This window comes from Mus caroli, unplaced genomic scaffold, assembly GCF_978045245.1.
Source record: "Mus caroli unplaced genomic scaffold, Mus_caroli_1 scaffold_4, whole genome shotgun sequence".
Taxonomy (NCBI): domain Eukaryota; kingdom Metazoa; phylum Chordata; class Mammalia; order Rodentia; family Muridae; genus Mus; species Mus caroli.
The window spans coordinates 155,578,798-155,598,909 of NW_028227259.1; the positions used below are offsets into that span (position 1 = coordinate 155,578,798).

The 20,112-nt window shown below is 38.8% G+C and overlaps 1 protein-coding gene across 1 annotated transcript in view; it reads right to left on the reverse strand.

Annotated features, from left to right (window-relative positions):
• Positions 1 to 607: 607 nt before the first annotated feature.
• Positions 608 to 20,112, reverse strand: part of LOC110288272 (vomeronasal type-2 receptor 26-like) — a 56,712-nt gene continuing 37,207 nt past the window's right edge. Inside the window, exon 6 of the mRNA XM_085836354.1 lies at positions 608 to 1,521. Within this exon, the coding sequence (XP_085692480.1) occupies positions 608 to 1,521 (914 nt within the window). The remainder of the gene's footprint in view (positions 1,522 to 20,112) is intronic.

Genomic DNA, 20,112 nt, shown 5'->3' on the forward strand with positions numbered 1-20,112 from the left:
CCTGGCATCTTTCAAGTAAGCAGTCCTGGGTTCCTATGATTTTGTGGTGTCTGTTATAAGTCACAGTAGTGAGCATGGCTGAGCAAAGTGTCTCTGGAGTGAGATACTGAGTCCTTTGAGTCTATGTCAAGGAATGGTAGAGAAGGCACTTACAGTACATTTATTGTTGCTCCTCTGAGAATTCTCTACACTGATTTCCAGAGTAGCTGTACAATAGTTCAAGCCTCCTTTGCCAGAGAGTCAATTCTATGTCTGTCCCATAGAAGATCTCTACTATCACTAAAAGTCCTGTTATCCTCCAAAAGATAAAGAAAGCCCAATACAAAACTCTTTAGTTCATATATTATAGGTCTAAGTTACTGACATGTATTGAGATTTGAATATTTATATTTTTACAAATTAATAAGAACCATGCATAAATTACTAAAATGTGATTTTAGCAATAGTTTGTATTCAGAATATATTGTCTGTATGTGAGACACAGTGAGGTGCTCATTTATTTTGTTAAATAGACACACAACAAAAACTAGTGAAAAGTAGGCCAATAATTTCATCTTACTACACTAATTGATTTTATTAGAGAGACTTAGTTAATTCATCCAAATGGTCATTTTTTAATACAATGTCTTTTGTTTATAAAACATCTCAAAGTGTTCTTATCAGGGTCTCTTAGAATAATGTAGCACTTAGGGAAAAAGATACACGCTAGCAACCCTGCACTGGAGGCCAAGATGGAGAAGACCTCCACAGCCACCATGGCCTTGGCCTTGGTGCTCTGGTAGACAGGGACAAAGGTAACCCAGACACTGCAGAACACCAGCATACTGAATGTCAGGAACTTGGCTTCATTGAATGTGTCAGGAAGGTTCCTTGCCAGGAAAGCCACAGTGAAGCTCCCTAGGGCCAGTGTCCCTAAGTATGCCAGCATGCAATAGAATGCCATAACTGAGCCCTTGTTGCATAAAATGATTATATGAGCATTTTCAGAGTATGCATCTGTGTCAATATACGGTGGTGAGGTTGCCAGCCAGATGCCAGAGATAATAAGTTGGATCAGGACACAGATGGGGATAACAGCATTGTAGATGCCTAAAACAAACAGTCTTCTCATTGTTCTTCCTGGTTTCAGGGCCCTAAAAGCCAAAATTACAGTTATGGTTTTGGCCAAAACAGTGGAAAGAGCCAATGTGAACACAAGTGCAAATGTTATTTGTTGCAGTATGCACGAGACTGTGTTTGGGTGGCCAATGAAGAGAAAGGAGCATAGGAAGCAGAGGAGGAGGGAGATCAGCAGGATGTAACTGAGAGTAAGGTTATTGGCCTTAATGATGGGTGAGTCTTGATGCTTGAGAAAGATCCCCAAAACTGCAGCTGTGCTGACAGATAAGCCCAGAGCCATGCAGGCCAGAGCCATGCCCAGAGGATCCTCAAAGGACAGGAAGGTCGCTGATTTAGGCAGGCAGTGGTTTCTCTCACGGTTTGGGTATTCTTGAATCATGCAAGGGATACACTTCGGCTGATCTGTTGAGGGAAGTGAATTAAGATTTCATATACTCTAATTATTTACTTATTCCATATTCATTCCATGAAGAATGTCTTCCATGGTTGTGTCTAGCCTGGCACATTCAGCTTCTGTATAGTGTCCAATTAGATATGAACTCTTTTGAAATCTCATTTCTACTCTCTGTCTTTTTTGCCTAGTGGTAAGCCTTCTGGTCATTTTTCTGACAGATTGCGGCAATGAAAGTTAAATCTTTTGTACTCATAGTTTGATAACATTTAAGTGTCAAGTAATGCTTCAGATAATTTTAAATTATTTATTGTTTTTCATTCTTTGAGTCTTTATATATGTACCATGGTCACTAATATGATGAAAACTCACTTCCTATACTGGACTACCATGTGTTTACATTTTTCTCCTTTCCTACCTAATTGTACTCCTCTCTCATTCTCATACCATGTGCTCATCTCCTTTTTTATTTTCTCCCTTCCTACAGATCATACACTCCCTCTCTGTTTTTATGCCCCTAACAGAGGAAATACACAGACCCTAATCCATGAAAAAAAAATTCAAGTTAAACAAGAGATATACACACACACACACACTTCCTCACATAATAAAGCATAATGACTATAAAAATATCATTGAGTTCACTTTTGTTGGCTATCTAATGATGTGTGTAATCCCAGGCCTTTCCACTCACACCCTACTTCCCCCAAAATGACTTGGACACTTATTTATATATGGATAAATACCTAGGCCATAAGCTTTGCTTGTTTTCCAACTAACTTGTAACTTAAACAGTTTGAACTATTCTATGTCTACCACATGGCTAGTTACCTTTCCTGAGATTCATGTATCCAAATTCTTCAGAGTCAGGGGTGAATCTCTGACTTCTGGCTATCTCCCAGAATTGCATTCTCTCTACTGAAACTCCCACCTTCTAATTCTTGCTTTTTACTAATAGACCATCAGCTTTTTTTGACAGATGATGCTGCCAAACAAATTTACTAGTAATTATTCCTACAAATGAACATGGGGTCTGTTCTCAAATATGCTTATTACCCATTAAGAGCACATTTGGAGAAACTGACTTTTCCTGTGACAGTGTTTGTCCACTGTAGAAAGCTTCTTGGTTAGGGTATTTCTTTTTGGCTATTGGAACCTGTAGCAGAATTTGTTTAGGTCTTGTGCATGGAGCCATGTTCTCTGTGAATTCATATATGCATTATTCTGTTGTGAATGTAAAACAATTTCCTTGGTGTCATCCCTCACTTCTGCCTCTTACAGTCTTTGTGTCTATTCTTCCACATGAATGTATAATCCTTGAGGAGAGAGCATTGACTAAAAGATCTGTTTTAGGTCTGAGTAGTTTGAAGTCTGTTGTATATAAGTAAAGAAACTATTTATTTTTTTGAGGTCTGAGTTGTCCCAGATTTTATCTAGCTCAATCCATTGACTTGGGACCAACACAATTTTTTTCTCTAACATATGAATGCTAGTTCATTGAGTAAATTACCACATTTTCCTTACCCATTCATCTACTAATGGATAGACTATTCCAAGTTTCTAACTATTCTGAGTAAAGTGGCAATGAACATCACAGAGAAATAGTCTCTCTAGTATGTTGTAGAGTCTTTCTGGTATAACCTAAAAGCAGTACAGCTGCAGCTTGAGGTACATCTATTTCCACCTTCCTATGGGACTGCTACAGCAATTTTTATTTTGGCTTTCTCTCTCTCTCTCTCTCTCTCTCTATATATATATATATATATATATATATATATATCCACTACCAATGAATAATGTTCTCCTTTCTTCACATCCTCACCAGCAATTCTTTTGTTTGGTTCACTGATTTGGTCATTCTGATTGGTGTAGGATGAACCCACACACTTATGGTCACTTGATCTTTAACAAGGGAGCTAAAATCATACAGTGGAAAAAAAGACAGCATTTTCAACAAATAGAGCTGGCACAGCTGGAGGTTATTATGTAGAAGAATGCAAATTGATACATTCTTATCTCCTTGTACAAAGCTCAAGTCTAAGTGGATCAAACAACTCCACATAAAACCAGAGACACTGAAACTTATAAAGGAGAAAGTAGGGAAAAGCCTCGAAGATATTGGCACAGGGGAAAAATTCCTGAACAGAACAGCAATGGTTTTTGCTGTAAGATCTGGAATTGACAAATGGGACCTCATAAAATTGCAGAGCTTCTGTAAGACAAAAGACACTGTCAATAAGACAAAAAGGCCACCAACAGATTGGGAAAGCATCTTTACCAATCCTAAATCAGATAGGGGACTAATATCCAATATATATAAAGAACTCAAGAAGATGTACTCCAGAAAAATCAAATAACCCTATTAAAAATGGGGTACAGAGCTAAACAAAGAATTCTCAACTGAGGAATGCCGAATGGCTGAGAAGCACCTTAAAAATGTTCAACATCCTTAATCATTAGGGAAATGCAAATCAAAACAATCCTGAGATTCCACCTCACACCAGTCAGAATGGCTAAGATCAAAAACTCAGGTGACAGCAGATGGTGGCAAGGATGTGGAGAAAGAAGGACACTCCTCCATTGTTGGTGGGAATGCAAGCTGGTACAACCACTCTGGAAATCAGTCTGGCGGTTCCTCAGAAATTTGGACATAGTACTACCAGAAGATCCACCAATTCCTCTCCAGGGTATATACCCAGAAGATGTTCCAACTTGTCATAAGGACACATGCTCCACTATGTTCATAGCAGACTTTTTTATAATAGACAGAAACTGGAAAGAATCCAGATGTCCCTCAACAGAGGAATGGATACAGAAAATGTGGAACATTTACACAATGGAGTACTACTCAGAAATTAAAAACAATGAATTCATGAAATTCTTAGGCAAATAGATGCATCTGGAGAATATCATCCTGAGTGAGGTAACCCAATCACAAAAGAACACACATGGTATGCCCTCACTGATAAGTGTATACCCATGGAAGGAGTAACAGAGACAAAGTTAGGAGCTAAGATGGAAGGAAAGACCATCCAGGGACTGCCTCAACCAGGGATCCATCCCATATACAACCACCAAACCCAGACACTATTGCATATGCCAGAAAGATTTTGCTTACAGGACCCCGACATAGCTCTCTCTTATGAGTCTATGCCAATGCCTGGGAAATACAGAAGTGGATGCTCATAGTCATCTATTGGATGGAACACAGGGCCCCTAATGAAGGAGCTAGAGAAAGTACCCAAGGAGCTAAAGGGACCTGCAACCCTATAGGAGGAACAACAATATAAACTATCCAGTACCCCCAGAGCTGTGTCTCTAGTTGCATATGTAGCAGAGGATGGCCTAGTTGGCAATCAATGGGAGGAGAGGCCCTTGGTCTTGCGAACATCATATGCCCCAGTACAGGGGAATGCCAGGGCCAGGAAGCAGGAGAGGGTGGGTTATGGAATAGGGCAGGGGAAGGTATAGGGAGCTTTGGGGATAGCATTTGAAATGTAAATGAAGAAAATATCTAATAAAAATTAATTATAAAAAAGATGAAACCTCAAAGGGGTATTATTTGCACTTCTTACATGATGACTTAAAATGTTGAACAAGTTTTTATTGTTCACAACCATTTTTGTTTTGTCATTTGAGAACTCTCTGCTTACTCCTATAGCCCACTTAAAATTAAGTATTTGTTTTCTTGATGTTCATGTGCTTTTTGTTTTTAATGAGTTCTTTATACATTTTAGATAATATTCCTCTATAAAATGTATAATGCTAAAACCCTTTTCCTAATTAGTAGTCTGTTATTTTGCCAGAATTATGCTTTGTTTGCTGTACAAGAGCTCTTCAGCAACATAAGTTCCCATTTAATCTTCCCTCTTAATCTTATTGTTTATGCTCATAATATTCTTTTCAGAAGGTACTTTACTGGGACAAAGAATTTAAGGTTACTCCCCACTTTCTCTTTTGTCAGGTTCAGTATACCTGGTCTAATGCCAACATCATTGATCCAGTTGGAATTGAGTTCATGATGGAAGATAAGTATGGATCTATTTTCATTCTTCTACATACAGCCATCTAGTTCAACCAGTACAATTTGATGAAGATGCTATCATTTTTCCAGTGTGTGTTTCTGGATTCCTTATAAAAGATCAGATGTGCTTATATGTGTGTGTATTTATATCTGGGTCTTCAATGCAATTCCATTCCATTGACCAACATGTCAGTTTTTGTGGTAATTCTATATTTTTATTAATACATTTCTGTAAAACTTAAAATTAGTGATGGTGAGACAACCAGTACTTTTTGAATATTATTCAGCATTGTTTCAGATATCCTGAACATTTTTTTTTTATTTCTAGATGAAGCTGAAATGTACCTACTTAAGTAGAAATTGTACGGATATTTTGATGGGGGTTATAACAAATGTATATATTTCCTTGGCAATATGTCTATTGTTATTTTTTTAACTTTTGTGTTTAGTGTTTTTTATTTTTATTTCATTTTAATTTATTTTTTAAATTCCATATTCCATTCCCTGCCCCCATCCACCCTCTGTCTGCTCCAGATCCACACCTCCTCCTCACCCCACCCCGTCTCAACATGGATGCCCCCAGCCTCCACCACACCTGACCTCTAAACTCCCTGGGGCCTCCAGTCTCTTGAGGATTAGGTGCATCATCTCTGAATGAACACAGGCCTAGAAGTCCTCTATTGTATGTGTGTTGTGGACCTCATATCAACTGGTGTATGTTGACTGAGTAATTTATTTACTTTAAATCCCAATTGTAGCTCCCTTCCCTCTTCTCCTTCCAGTACTTCCCTCTTCCATCTGCTCTCCCCAATCACCTCTCTTCCATTTCTTCTGAGAAAAGGGGAGGCTTCCCATGGATATTAACTAGTCTTGGTATATTAACTAGCCTTGGTAAATACCTAAACCACACAAAGACCCAACAAAGAAAGAGGATTAAGACCATATTGTCTTATGAATATCGATTCAAGATCCACCTAATGTTTGCTTCTGGGTATGTGCCTCTATTTCCATCAGTTGCTGGTTGAATGAAGACTCTCTGATGAGAGTTTTGCTAGGTTCTTGTTTCCATTTATAGCAGAATATCATTAATAGTGTCAGGAGTGGGCTCCCTCTCATGGCATCGGTCTCAAGCTGGCCCTTCCATCAATTTCTGTTCCATTCTTACCCCTGAACATCTTTTGGGAGGAAAAACATTGTGGGTTGAAATTTCATGGCTGAGTTGGTGTCCCAATTACTTCATAGGAAATCTTTCTGATTATAGGATATGCCAGTTTCAGGTTCCATAACCCCCATCGTTAGTCTTAGCTAGGGTCACTCTTATGGATTGCTGTATATTTTCATTGTCTTAGGTTTCTAGCTCATCCCAGAGATGCCACCACCTCTACCAGTACTTCCTCCATCCTATTCCCCTCACTTAATGCTCCATGTTCCCCTTAGCCTTTTGCCCCCAACAGTCACCTTCCTCCCTCCACTTCCAATGTCTATTCTACTCCCCCTTCTCAGTGAGATTCAATCTTTCCTCCTTGGACCCCTCTTGTAACTTAGCTTCTTTGGGCCTACAGAATGTAGCCCAATTATCCTGTGTTTTATGATTCATATTCAATTATATATCAGTATACACTATGTTTGAAACTTGTTTCAGTCTGAGCTTCTTCAATCAGGATGATTTTTGTTCGTTTGCCTGCAAATTTCATTATGTAATTGTTTTGAATAGTTGTATAATACTTAATTTGGCTAATTTAACAGATTATCTGTATCTATTCATCAGTTGAGGTATATCTAGATTGTTTTCAGTTTCTTGTTTTATGAATAAAGCTGCTATGAAGATGTGTTGAGCAAGTGTCCTTGTCATATGATGGAGCCTTTTCTATTCCCAACTTTTTTAGAAACCACCAAATTGGTTTCCAAGGTGGTTGTACAAATTTGCATTCCCACCAGCAATAAAGGAACGTGTTCCTTGCTCTACAATCTCACCTAAGATGTCACTTAAATCTTATCCATTTTGACAGGCATAGAATGGAATCTCAAAGTCATTTTGATTTGCATTTTCCTGATGACAAAGAATGTTGAACAATATTTTAAGTGCTTCTTAGCCATAGAGTTTTCTCTATTGAGAATCTTTTCTTTAGATCTGTACTCCATTTTATAACTGGGTTACATGGTTTGTTTAGGTATATAGTCTTGAGTTCTTTATATATTTTATATATCAGCCCTCTGTCAGATGTAGGGTTGATGAATATATTTTCCCATTATGTGGGCTGCCATTTTGTCCTTTTGATTGTGTCCTTCACCTTACAGAAGGTTTTCAGTTTCCATGAGAACCTACTTACTAATTGTTGATCATAGTGCATGAGCTATTGGTATTCATTCTGGAAGTTATCTCCTGTGCTGAGACATTCAAAGCTATCCCCTACTTTCTCTTCTATAGATTTAGTGTATCGGGTTTTATGTTGAGGTCTTTAATCTCCTTGGCCTTGAGTTTTGTGCAGAGTGATAGATATAGGTTTATTGCATTCTTCTAAATGCAGACCTCCAGTTACCCCAGTAATGTTTGCTGAAGATGCTTTCATTTTTATTTTATAGTTTTGGCTTATTTTCAAAAATCAAGTGTCCACAGGTTCGTAGGTTGACTTTAGGGTTTTCAATTTGGTTCCATTGATCAACCTGCCTGCTTTTATAGCAATATTACATAGTTTTTATAATTATTGCTCTGTAGTACAGAGCAATCAGGGATGGTGATGTACCCCAAAGTTATTATATTGTACAGAAATATTTCTAGATGTCCTGAGTTTTTGTTTTCCATATGAAGTGAAGTCTGTAAAGAATTGTGTTGGAATTTTGGTGGGAATTGCACTGAATCTATACGTTGCTTTTGGTAAGATGGCCATTTCTACTCTATTCGTTGTCCTGATAAATGACCATTAGAGATCTTTTCAGCTTCATGTCCCTTTGTATAGTTACTATTACTTTTCTTTATCACTAAGTCCAATTATCGATGTACATATACATGTTTGTGTGGGAACATTTACTGGAGCATGAGAAACCTATAAGGAAAAACCTAGAAGGGGAAAAGTCACTCTCTCTACCCTAGCAGCCTTCAACTACCTAAGATTTTAGGTATTGTTAAGCTTTCTAAATTTAACTTTATGCTGATTTCTATTGTTGCCTCTTTTGTATATGCTGTATAGTCTCTGGTTCAGAATTGCATTCTCTATTCTGTATAGTTTCATTTTTTTGACTATTCTGAACAACATACATGTAGTTGTAATGGATTAGCCTGATGTTGTTTGTATATAAATGCTGATTTGGGCCCCAAAACTGGTTGTTCCAGAGATAAGAGAGTATACACATATATTCTAGATAAGTGACCCTGCCCCCAGTTAATTCTGATCACTATATAAAGATGCCAACAACCAATAGTTAAGTAGAAGAGGTATAGATGGAATTTAGGTTTTCTGGGCTTGGTTTGGAGGTCAGAGGAAGAGAATAACATACAGGAGAAGCAAGGAAGTAGCCATGGATTAAGAGTCAATAAAGCTTGGCCCCGAGGGTTGACCAATGGCAGCTAAAGAGCATCTCAGAAGAAATATAGCAAACAGTAAGTAATATGTCAGGGTTATCAATAGAAAAGTAGATTCTAACAATATGAAGGGTAGGCAGCTTCCCAGCTCTTGTGTTGTTTAAGGTTTGAATATAAAGGTTGTGAGTGTTTATATCATCCAGTAATATAAATGGTCTAAGACAGTATAAAAACCTTAGGCCAGGATTGAAATTTTTCTAGAATATATGGGGACCAATAAACTTGCTTCAAAAAAATTAATTTAAGATTTCCAAATAGAAAAATTGCACCATCTCTTTAAGATTAGGAGTCAGGGAGAATTGGTTTCTTGGCAGATCTGTGGTCCTCCCACCCCCTCCCCCTAAACCATGCAGGTTCAGGATTAAGACAAAATATGAATGAAAGAAAATTAGCTTTTAGCAGAGCTGTATAAATTTTCTCCAAGCCCTGTGGGTTCTGGACCAAGACAAAATACATGCTAAATTGATGGACACAATTCAGGCATCCGTGTAATAAGTTAGGCCACACCTACACTTTCCAGACCAACCTAAGGAAAACACTGTGTGCAGGCCAACCTAGGCAACACACTAGGTGTCTGGCTTGAGACCCAGCTTGTCTTCTCAAATACTTCCAAGTTGCTTCAGCGTAGATGATAAGTGTCTCTATTATACAAGGAAGCCTTCCTGCTCAGAGGACAAAAAGCAGGGTTTCATGCCTCCCACAACCAAAAAAGAATAAATAAAAATATAAAAAGATATTAATTTAAGAATATAAAGATAAATGGAATGTAAATATGTATATATCCACAAAGATATTGATCAATATAGAACAGTAACATGAAAAGTACACTAAATGTTTTTTTTTAATAAAAAAAATAAGTCAATACTATCACAAACAACTTGGTTCTTTGAATGTGGGCTCCATGAGAATGAGAGACTACTTAGCCTAATGTATGACACATTTTGGGCCTAAAAATAGGCTCCTATAGTAAATAAAACAAAATTTAATTAAAGTGAAAGAGAAAAAGACATCACTTTAATTTATAAAAATAAAAATGGGATGTAAGTATATTTATCTACACTGATATTAATCTCCATAGAAGGAGAAATAAATGAAAGTTTCTTTAATTATTTTTAAAAGATAGATGGAATAAAGAGGTGGAAATTACTTTAAATGATTTTAAGTATGCATAGATGAATAAATGAATCCAGGTCTTTGATCTAAATATGTAGGGGAGAAAGGTATAAACATGGTTAGCTTTCTTGTACGTCTCAAGCCAACCTAATTTAAAAACAAATCTGAGTCAGCTTGGACTACACTGAGAAGCCCTATCTCAATAAATAATAATTGTTTTAAATGTTTTACAGTTATCAAAATAAAGATGGTGATAGGTTTCATGGTTATAATGGTATTGCAAATCCTCTGGGAGAAAGGTCAAAGTACATCAGACCTAAATAAAAAAGAGGCTGCTAAATTAAGTCAATACATACTTTTGATGACTTCACATAGCTGGACTAAAGACATGGTATTTTGGGGAGAGGGACTCGGTATTTATGTTAACAGGAAAGAAAAAAAAAAGCATTGGACTACTTCCAAAGTAAATGGATAAGACATGACAAAGGAAGACCCCCTAAAGATCATGGCTACAAGCAGGAAAGAAAAATTCAAGACCAAACAGGACAAGTAACATGATTTGCTGATCCTTTGACACAAGAACAGCTTAGAAACTGGCTAAGATATAAAAATGACTAGCCAAAACTTCAGCTATACTAGCCTATAAATCTTGTTAGCTACAGAATCCTCAGAAATAATTATGCTATCATTTCATATGTAACTAATGAAGATTTATTACAATTTGGTTATTGATCAAACTAGCTTATAAAAAGACATTTTTCTTTCACCTGCTCAAACAAGGAACAAAAATTCATCCCTAACTGAATTATGAACCTCATACATTCCATACAAATATGTTTATAAAAAGAAATGTTGACTATAATGTTTACATATTGCAGAATGAGACACCAAGAGGGTAGGCCTAACAAGATTCACCCTTGGTAATGCAAAAATGACTTGCTCTTCCAGCTCCCTGCATTATCTTGCTTCAAGTAATGCTGTTTCCAGAGACACTTGCTTCAAGAACAGCTTCAAAAAGTGCTGCTATACCACTCTTGGGAATATAGCCAAAAGATGACCCACCATTCCACAGGGGCACATGTTCTGCTATGTTCATAGCAGCCTCATTTGTGATAGCCAGAAGCTGGAAACTATCCAGATGTCCCATGACAGAAGAATGGATAAAAAAAAAAATGTGGTTCATTTACACAATGGAATACTACTCAGCTATTAAGAAGGAAGACATCCTGAGTTTTGCAGGCAAATAGATGGAACTAGAAAATATCATCCTGAGTGAGGTATCTCAGACCTAAAATATATGCATCATATGTACTCAGTAATAAATGGATGTTAGCCACCCCCCAAAATAGTACAGAATACCCAAGGTACAGTCCAAAGAACTCAAAAAGATCAACAAGCTTAAGTGCCAAAATGAGGAAGACTCAGTCCCACTTGGGAGGGAGAAGAAAACAATCACAAGTGGAGAGGGAGTGAGGAACCTGGGAGGGAAAGTGGACTGTAGGGGGAAGGAGTAGGGAGGGTTGGAAAGGGCAAGCTGATCTGTTATTGGGTGAGGAGAAAGGACTGAAACCCTGAGGACCAGCAGAAAGAATGGAAACAGGCAACCACAGAGATAGGAGGTTGGAGGGACCCTCCAGAATGCATCAGAGGCTTGGGTGGTAAGATATTCATAGGACTCAAATTGAGAGACCTTATATGACATGCCTGAGGGGACTTATAAAGCCCACCTCCAGCAGGAAGACAGGGCATCAAATGAGGGAGAGGGGGCCATCCCACATTCACAACTCTGACCCATAATTGTTGCTGTCTGAAAGAATTACAGGTGTGGAAATGGAGAGGGGACTAAGGAAAAGAATGTCCAGCGATGGGCCCACATTAGATCCAGCTCAAGGGGAGGTCCCAAGGCCTGACACTATTACTGAGGCTATGGAGTGCTCACAAAAAGGGACCTAGCATGATCACATTTTGGAAGACCCAACAACAGCTGAAAGAGTCAGATGCATATAGTTGCATCCAACCAATGGACAGAAGCAGTTGACCCCTGATGTTGAATTAGGAAAGGCTGAAAGGGGTTCCTGGACTCCGCCGAACATAGTCTGCACAGGTGAGAGTGTGCACCACAGAAGCTGACAGCTTCTGTGACAGGCCAAAGCAACACAGCTTCTGGGAAAGGTCCTGTTTTGGGCCTTCATCTTTGGCCAGGAGGAGGTCCAAATGCCAGATATCTGTGCACCTTCCCTGTAAGAGGAGAGCTTGCCTACAGAGAGTGCTTTGACCACTGAAACTCAGAGGAGAGAGCTAATCTCCCAGGTCTGCTGATAGAAGATAACAGAATCATCAGAGGAATAATCTCTAAACAGAGACAACTATAACAATTAACTCCAGAGATTACCAGATGGAGAAAGGTAAACGTAAGAATTTTACTAACAGAAACCAAGACCACTCACCATCATCAGAACCCAGCACACCCACTTCGCCCAGTCCAGGGCATCCCAACACACTGGAAAAACTAGACCCGGATTTAAAAGCATATCTCATGATGATGGTAGAGGACATCAAGAAGGACTTTAATAACTCACTTAAAGAAATACAGGAGAACACTGCTACACAGGTAGAAGACATTAAAGAGGAAGCACAAAAATCCCTTAAAGAATTTCAGGAAAACACAACCAAACAGGTGATGGAATTGAATAAAAACATCCAAGACCTAAAAAGGGAAGTAGACACAATAAAGAAAACCCAAAGTGAGGCAACGCTGGAGATAGAAACCCTAGGAAAGAAATCTGGAACCACAGATGCGAGCATCAGCAACAGAATACAAGAGATGGAAGAGAGAATCTCAGGTGCAGAAGATTCCATAGAGAACATCGGCACAACAATCAAAGAAAATACAAAATCCAAAAAGATCCTAACCCAAAACATCCAGGAAATCCAGGACACAATGAGAAGACCAAACCTACAGATAATAGGAGTAGATGAGAATGAAGATTTTCAACTCAAAGGACCGGCAAATATCTTCAACAAAATTATAGAAGAAAACTTCCCAAACCTAATGAAAGAGATGCCCATGAACACACAAGAAGCCTACGGAACTCCAAATAGACTGGACCAGAAAAGAAATTCCTCCCGACACATAATAATCAGAACAACAAATGCACTAAATAAAGATAGAATACTAAAAGCAGTAAGGGAAAAAGGTCAAGTAAGATATAAAGGCAGGCCTATCAGAATTACACCAGATTTTTCACCAGAGACTATGAAAGCCAGAAGATCCTGGACAGATGTTATACAGACACTAAGAGAACACAAATGCCAGCCCAGGCTATTATATCCAGCCAAACTCTCAATTACCATAGATGGAGAAACCAAAGTATTCCACGACAAAACCAAATTCACACATTATCTTTCCACGAATCCAGCCCTTCAAAGGATAATAACAGAAAAAAAAAATACACGGACAGAAATCATGCCCTAGAAAAAGCAAAAAAGTAATCCCTCAACGACCCAAAAAGAAGACTGCCACAAGAACAGAATGCCAACTTTAACAACAAAAATAATAGTAAGCAACAATTACTATTCCTTAATATCTCTTAATATCAATGGACTCAATTCCCCAATAAAAAGACATAGACTAACAGACTGGCTACACAAACAGGACCCAACATTCTGCTGCTTACAGGAAACCCATCTCAGGGAAAAAGACAGACACAACCTCAGAGTGAAAGGCTGGAAAACAATTTTCCAAGCAAATGGTCTGAAGAAACAAGCTGGAGTAGCTATTCTGATATCGAATAAAATTGACTTCCAACCCAAAGTTATCAAAAAAGACAAGGAGGGACACTTCATACTCATCAAAGGTAAAATCCTCCAAGAGGAACTCTCAATTCTGAATATCTATGCCCCAAATGCAAGGGCAGCCAAATTCATTAAAGAAACTTTAGTAAAGCTCAAAGCACATATTGCACCTCACACAATAATAGTAGGAGACTTCAACACACCACTTTCATTAATGGACAGATCGTGGAAACAGAAACTAAACAGGGACACAGTGAAACTAACAGAAGTTAGGAAACAAATGGACTTAATAGATATCTACAGAACATTTTATCCTAAAACAAAAGGATATACCTTCTTCTCAGCACCTCACGGGACCTTCTCCAAAATTGACCATATAATTGGTCACAAAAGAGGCCTCAACAGATACAAAAATATTGAAATTGTCCCATGCATCCTATCAGATCACCATGAACTAAGGCTGATTATCAATAACAACATAAATAATGGAAAGCCAACATTCATGTGGAAACTGAACAACACTCTTCTCAATGATACCTTGGTCAAGGAAGGAATAAAGAAAGAAATTAAAGACATTTTAGAGTTTAATGAAAATGAAGCCACAACATACCCAAACTTATGGGACACAATGAAAGCATTTCTAAGAGGGAAACTCATATCTCTGAGTGCCTCCAAAAAGAAACTGGAGAGAGCACACACTAGCAGCTTGACAACACATCTAAAAGCTCTAGAAAAAAAGGAAGAAAATTCACCCAAGAGGAGTAGACGGCAGGAAATAATCAAACTCAGGGGTAAAATCAACCAAGTGGAAACAAGAAGAACTATTCAAAGAATTAACCAAACAAGGAGTTGGTTCTTTGAGAAAATCAACAAGATAGATAAACCCTTAGCTAGACTCACTAGAGGGCACAGGTACAACATCCTAATTAACAAAATCAGAAATGAAAAAGGAGACATAACAACAGATCCTGAAGAAATCCAAAACACCATCAGATCCTTCTACCAAAGGCTATACTCAACAAAACTGGAAAACCTGGATGAAATGGACAAATTTCTAGACAGATACCAGGTACCAAAGTTAAATCAGGATCAAGTTAACAATCTAAACAGTCCCATATCCCCTAAAGAAATAGAAGCAGTCATTAATAGTCTCCCAGGCAAAAAAAGCCCAGGACCAGATGGGTTTAGTGCAGAGTTTTACCAGACCTTCAAAGAAGATCTAATTCCAGTTCTGCACAAACTATTCCACAAAATAGAAGTAGAAGGAACTCTACCCAACTCATTCTATGAAGCCACAGTTACTCTGATACCTAAACCACAGAAAGATCCAACAAAGATAGAGAACTTCAGACCAATTTCCCTTATGAATATTGATGCAAACATACTCAATAAACATCATGCTAACCAAATTCAAGAACACATTAAAGCAATCATCCATCCTGAACAAGTAGGTTTTATTCCAGGGATGCAGGGATGGTTTAATATACGGAAATCCATCAACGTAATCCATTATATAAACAAACTCAAAGACAAAAAACACATGATCATCACGTTAGATGTGGAAAAAGCATTTGACCAGATCCAACACCCATTCATGATAAAAGTCTTGGAAAGATCAGGAATTCAGGCCCATACCTAAACATGATAAAAGCAATCTACAGCAAACCAGTAGACAACATCAGAGTAAATGGTGAGAAGCTTGAAGCAATCCCACTAAAATCAGGGACTAGACAAGGCTGTCCACTCTCCCTATACCTATTCAACATTGTACTTGAAGTCCTAGCCAGAGCAATTCGACAACAAAAGGAGATCAAGGGGATACAAATTGGAAAAGATGAAGTCAAAATATCACTTTTTGCAGATGATATGATAGTATATATAAGTGACCCTAAAAATTCCACAAGAGAACTCCTAAACCTGATAAACAGCTTTGGTGAAGTAGCTGGATATAATATTAACTCAAAAAAGTCAATGGCCTTTCTCTACACAAAGGATAAACAGGCTGAGAAAGAGATTAGGGAAACAACACCCTTCTCAATAGTCACAAACAATATAAAATATCTTGGCATGACTCTAACTAAGGAAGTGAAAGATCTGTATGGTAAAAACTTCAAGTCTCTGAAGAAAGAAATTAAAGAAGATCTCAGAAGATGGAAAGATCTCCCATGCTCATGGATTGGCAGGATCAACATTGTAAAAATGGCTATCTTGCCCAAAGCAATCTACAGATTCAATGCAATTCCCATCAAAATTCCAACTCAATTCTTCAATGAATTAGAAAGAGCAATCTGCAAATTCATCTGGAATAACAAAAAACCTAGGATAGCAAAAACTCTTCTCAAGGATAAAAGAACCTCTGGTGTAATCACCATGCCTGACCTAAAGCTGTACTACAGAGCAATTGTGATAAAAACTGCATGGTACTGGTATACTGACACACAAGTAGACCAATGGAATAGAATTGAAGACCCAGAAATGAACCCACACACCTATGGTCACTTGATCTTCGACAAGGGAACTAAAACTATCCAGTGGAAGAAAGACAGCATTTTCAACAAATGGTGCTGGCAAAACTGGTTGTTATCATGTAGGAGAATGTGAATTGATCCATTCCTATCTCCTAGTACTAAGGTCAAATCTAAGTGAATCAAGGAACAACACATAAAACCAGAGACACTGAAACTTATAGAGGAAAAAGTGGGGAAAAGCCTTGAAGATATGGGCACAGGGGAAAATTCCAGAATAGAACAGCAATGGCTTGTGCTGTAAGATCGTGAATTCACAAATGGGACCTCATGAAACTTCAAAGCTTCTGCAAGGCAAAAGACACCGTCAATAAGACAAAAAGACCACCAACAGATTGGGAAAGGATCTTTACCTATTCTAAATCAGATAGGGGACTAATATCCAATATATATATAAAGAACTCAAGTGGACTCCAGAAAATCAAATAACCCCATTAAAAATGGGGCTCAGAACTGAACAAAGAATTCTCACCTGAGGAATACGGAATGGCTGAGAAGCACCTGAAAAAATGTTCAACATCCTTAATCATCAGGGAAATGCAAATCAAAACCACACTGAGATTCCACCTCACACCAGTCAGAATGGCTAAGATCAAAAATTCAGGTGACAGCAGATGCTGGCAAGGATGTGGAGAAAGAGAAACACTCCTCCATTGTTGGTGGGATTGCAAGCATGTACAACCACTCTGGAAATCAGTCTGGCAGTTCCTTAGAAAATTGGACATAGTACTACCGGAGGATCCAGCAATACCTCTCCTGGGCATATATCCAGAAGATGTCCCAACCTGTAAGAAGGACACATGCTCCACTATGTTCATAGCAGCCTTATTTATAATAGCCAGAAGCTGGAAAGAACCCAGATCCCCCTCCACAGAGGAATGGATACAGAAAATGTGGTACATTTACACAATGGAGTACTACTCAGCTATTAAAAAGAATGAATTTATGAAATTCCTAGGCAAATGGATGGACCTGGAGGGCATCATCCTGAGTAAGGCAACTCAATCACAAAGGAACTCACATGATACATACCCACTGATAAGTGGATATTAGCCCAGAAACTTAGAATACCCAAGATATAAGATACAATTTGAGAATCACATGAAGCTCAGGAAGAATGAAGACCAAGGTGTGAATACTTTGCCCCTTCTTGGAATTGGGAGCAAGGCACCCATGAAAGGAGCCACAGAGACAAAGTTTGGAGCTGTGACGAAAGGATGGACCATCTAGAGACTGCCATATCCAGGGAACCATCCCATAATCAGCTTCCAAACGCTGACAGCATTGCATACAGTAGCAAGATTTTGCTGAAAGGACCCAGATAGAGCTATCTCTTGTGAGACTATGCCGGGGCCTAGCAAACACAGAAGTGGATGCTCACAGTCAACTAGTGGATGGATCACAGGGCCCCCAATGGAGGAGCTAGAGAAAGTACCCAAGGAGGTAAAGGGATCTGCAACCCTATAGATGGAACAACATTATGAACTAACCAGTACCCCTGAGCTCTTGATTCTAGCTGCATATGTATCAAAAGATGGCCTAGTCGGCCATCACTGGAAAGAGAGGCCCATTGGACTTGCAAACTTTATATGCCCCAGTACAGTGGAACGCCAAGGCCAAAAAGTCAGAGTGGGTGGGTAGGAGTGTGGGTGGGAGGGTATGGGGGACTTTTGGGATAGCACTGGAAATGTAAATAAGGAAAATACCTAATAAAAAGTATTTTAAAAAAAGGAAAGGCTTAAAGAAGCTGAGGAGAAGGGTCATCCTGTAGGAAGACCAGCAGTCTCAATTAATCTGTACCACCAAAGAAGCAGTGTACACCAGCTGGTATGAGGCCCCCAACACAAATATAGTAGAGAACTGTGTTCATTCAGAGATGTTGCACCTAACCCTCAAGAGATTGTTGGCCCCAAAGAGATTAGAGATCAGGAGGGTTGGGGGGTGGGCACATCCAGGTGGAGAAAGAGGTTGGGGAAGAGGTACTGGATGTTAATAGTAAGAAAGTGGACAGGGGGCCGGGGAGGAATAAAATATGAGTGTAAAAACTTAAATTAATTAACTAATTAATTAATCATTTAAAAAAGCACTGTTAATCCACAATGATCCCGGTTCATCCAGCCTTTCAGATAGTTCCAGTATGATCTTCAGTTAAGCTCCTAACTTTCTCACCATACATAGAATGGACAATAAATGCTACAGTTGACTTTCTTAAGACAACATTATTTTCTAATTTTCTTGATCCCCCAAAAGAACATTCTGCACCCTAATCCAGCAAGAAATAATCATAGAAAATTTCCCCATCCCTTAATTTGGGGTGTCTGGTTTTGGTTGTTTTATAAATTATAGATGTGTTGGCATCTAAGGCAAAATTTATAAATAATTATAGTTTTGCACAGGGAGAAAATTAAATAGAGAACTTAGACTCAGGGATTTTTGTCTTTCCTTTCCTCTTTCTTTCTTTCTTTCTTTCTTTCTTTCTTTCTTTCTTTCTTTCTTTCTTTCTTTCTTTCTTTCTTTCTTCTTTGATTAAAGAGAACTGGGTTGAAAAGGAAAAAATGGAGATATTACAGAAAATAGACAAATAGGAATAGATTATTAAATTTAGTCTTAAACAACACATTTTATAGTCATAATCTTACCTTGGTAAAAATCTTTATATTTTGATGGAGAATTGAAGTTATATTTTCTTTCATTGGTATAGAAGTTGTATATTGGCCACCCCTTTCATCTTCCTTCTGAACCCAGAGGAAGCTGCTAAGGGCTCCAGAGTGCTTTCCACACCAAAGGACCTTGGGATCCCCTCGGGATCATGGGTGAGTGGAATGCAATATCAGCTCCAAAGAACCACGGAGAGTCTTGTGCCAGCAGGAACAGGGACAGAGGAACCCCAGCAGACCAGAGGCTGGGATCCATTCAGGTCGGGGTCAGCCCTGCCATTTTCTGTGTGAACCCGGCTGAGGGCGTCTAGGGCACCAGAGGACTCTCCATACTGCAGGACCCCTAGCACATCCAGGACCTCCTGATCACCTGAGAGCACATGGGAGATAGAAGCAACAGAGCTTCTTTGTCAGGGTCCCGTCAGACCTTCATCTTCTGTCAGGAGGTGGAGCTGAGACCCAGACCCCTGGGCACCTTCCTTGCCAGAGGAGAGTTGGCCTACAAGGAGGGCTTTGAACTCAGGGCTCAGGAGGTTGATCAGAGCTCCAGACTCCTGGACACCTGCACTGCAAGAGGAGAGCTTGCCTGCAGAGAGTGCTCTGACCACTGGAACTCAGGTGAGAGTTGGACTCCCAGGAGTGCTAACAGAGGCTAACAGAATCACAGGAGGATCAAGCTCCAGCCAGAGACAGCTTGAACATTAACACCAGAGATTTCCAGATGTCAAAGGCAAATGTAAGAATCTTACTAACAGAAACCAAGAACACTGGGCATCATCAGAACCCAGTACACCCACCACAGTGAGTCCTGGATACCCCAACACACCTGAAAAGCAAAATGTTGATTTAAAATCATATCTCATGATGGTGGTAGAAGAATTTTTTTAGGTATTTATTTAATTTACATT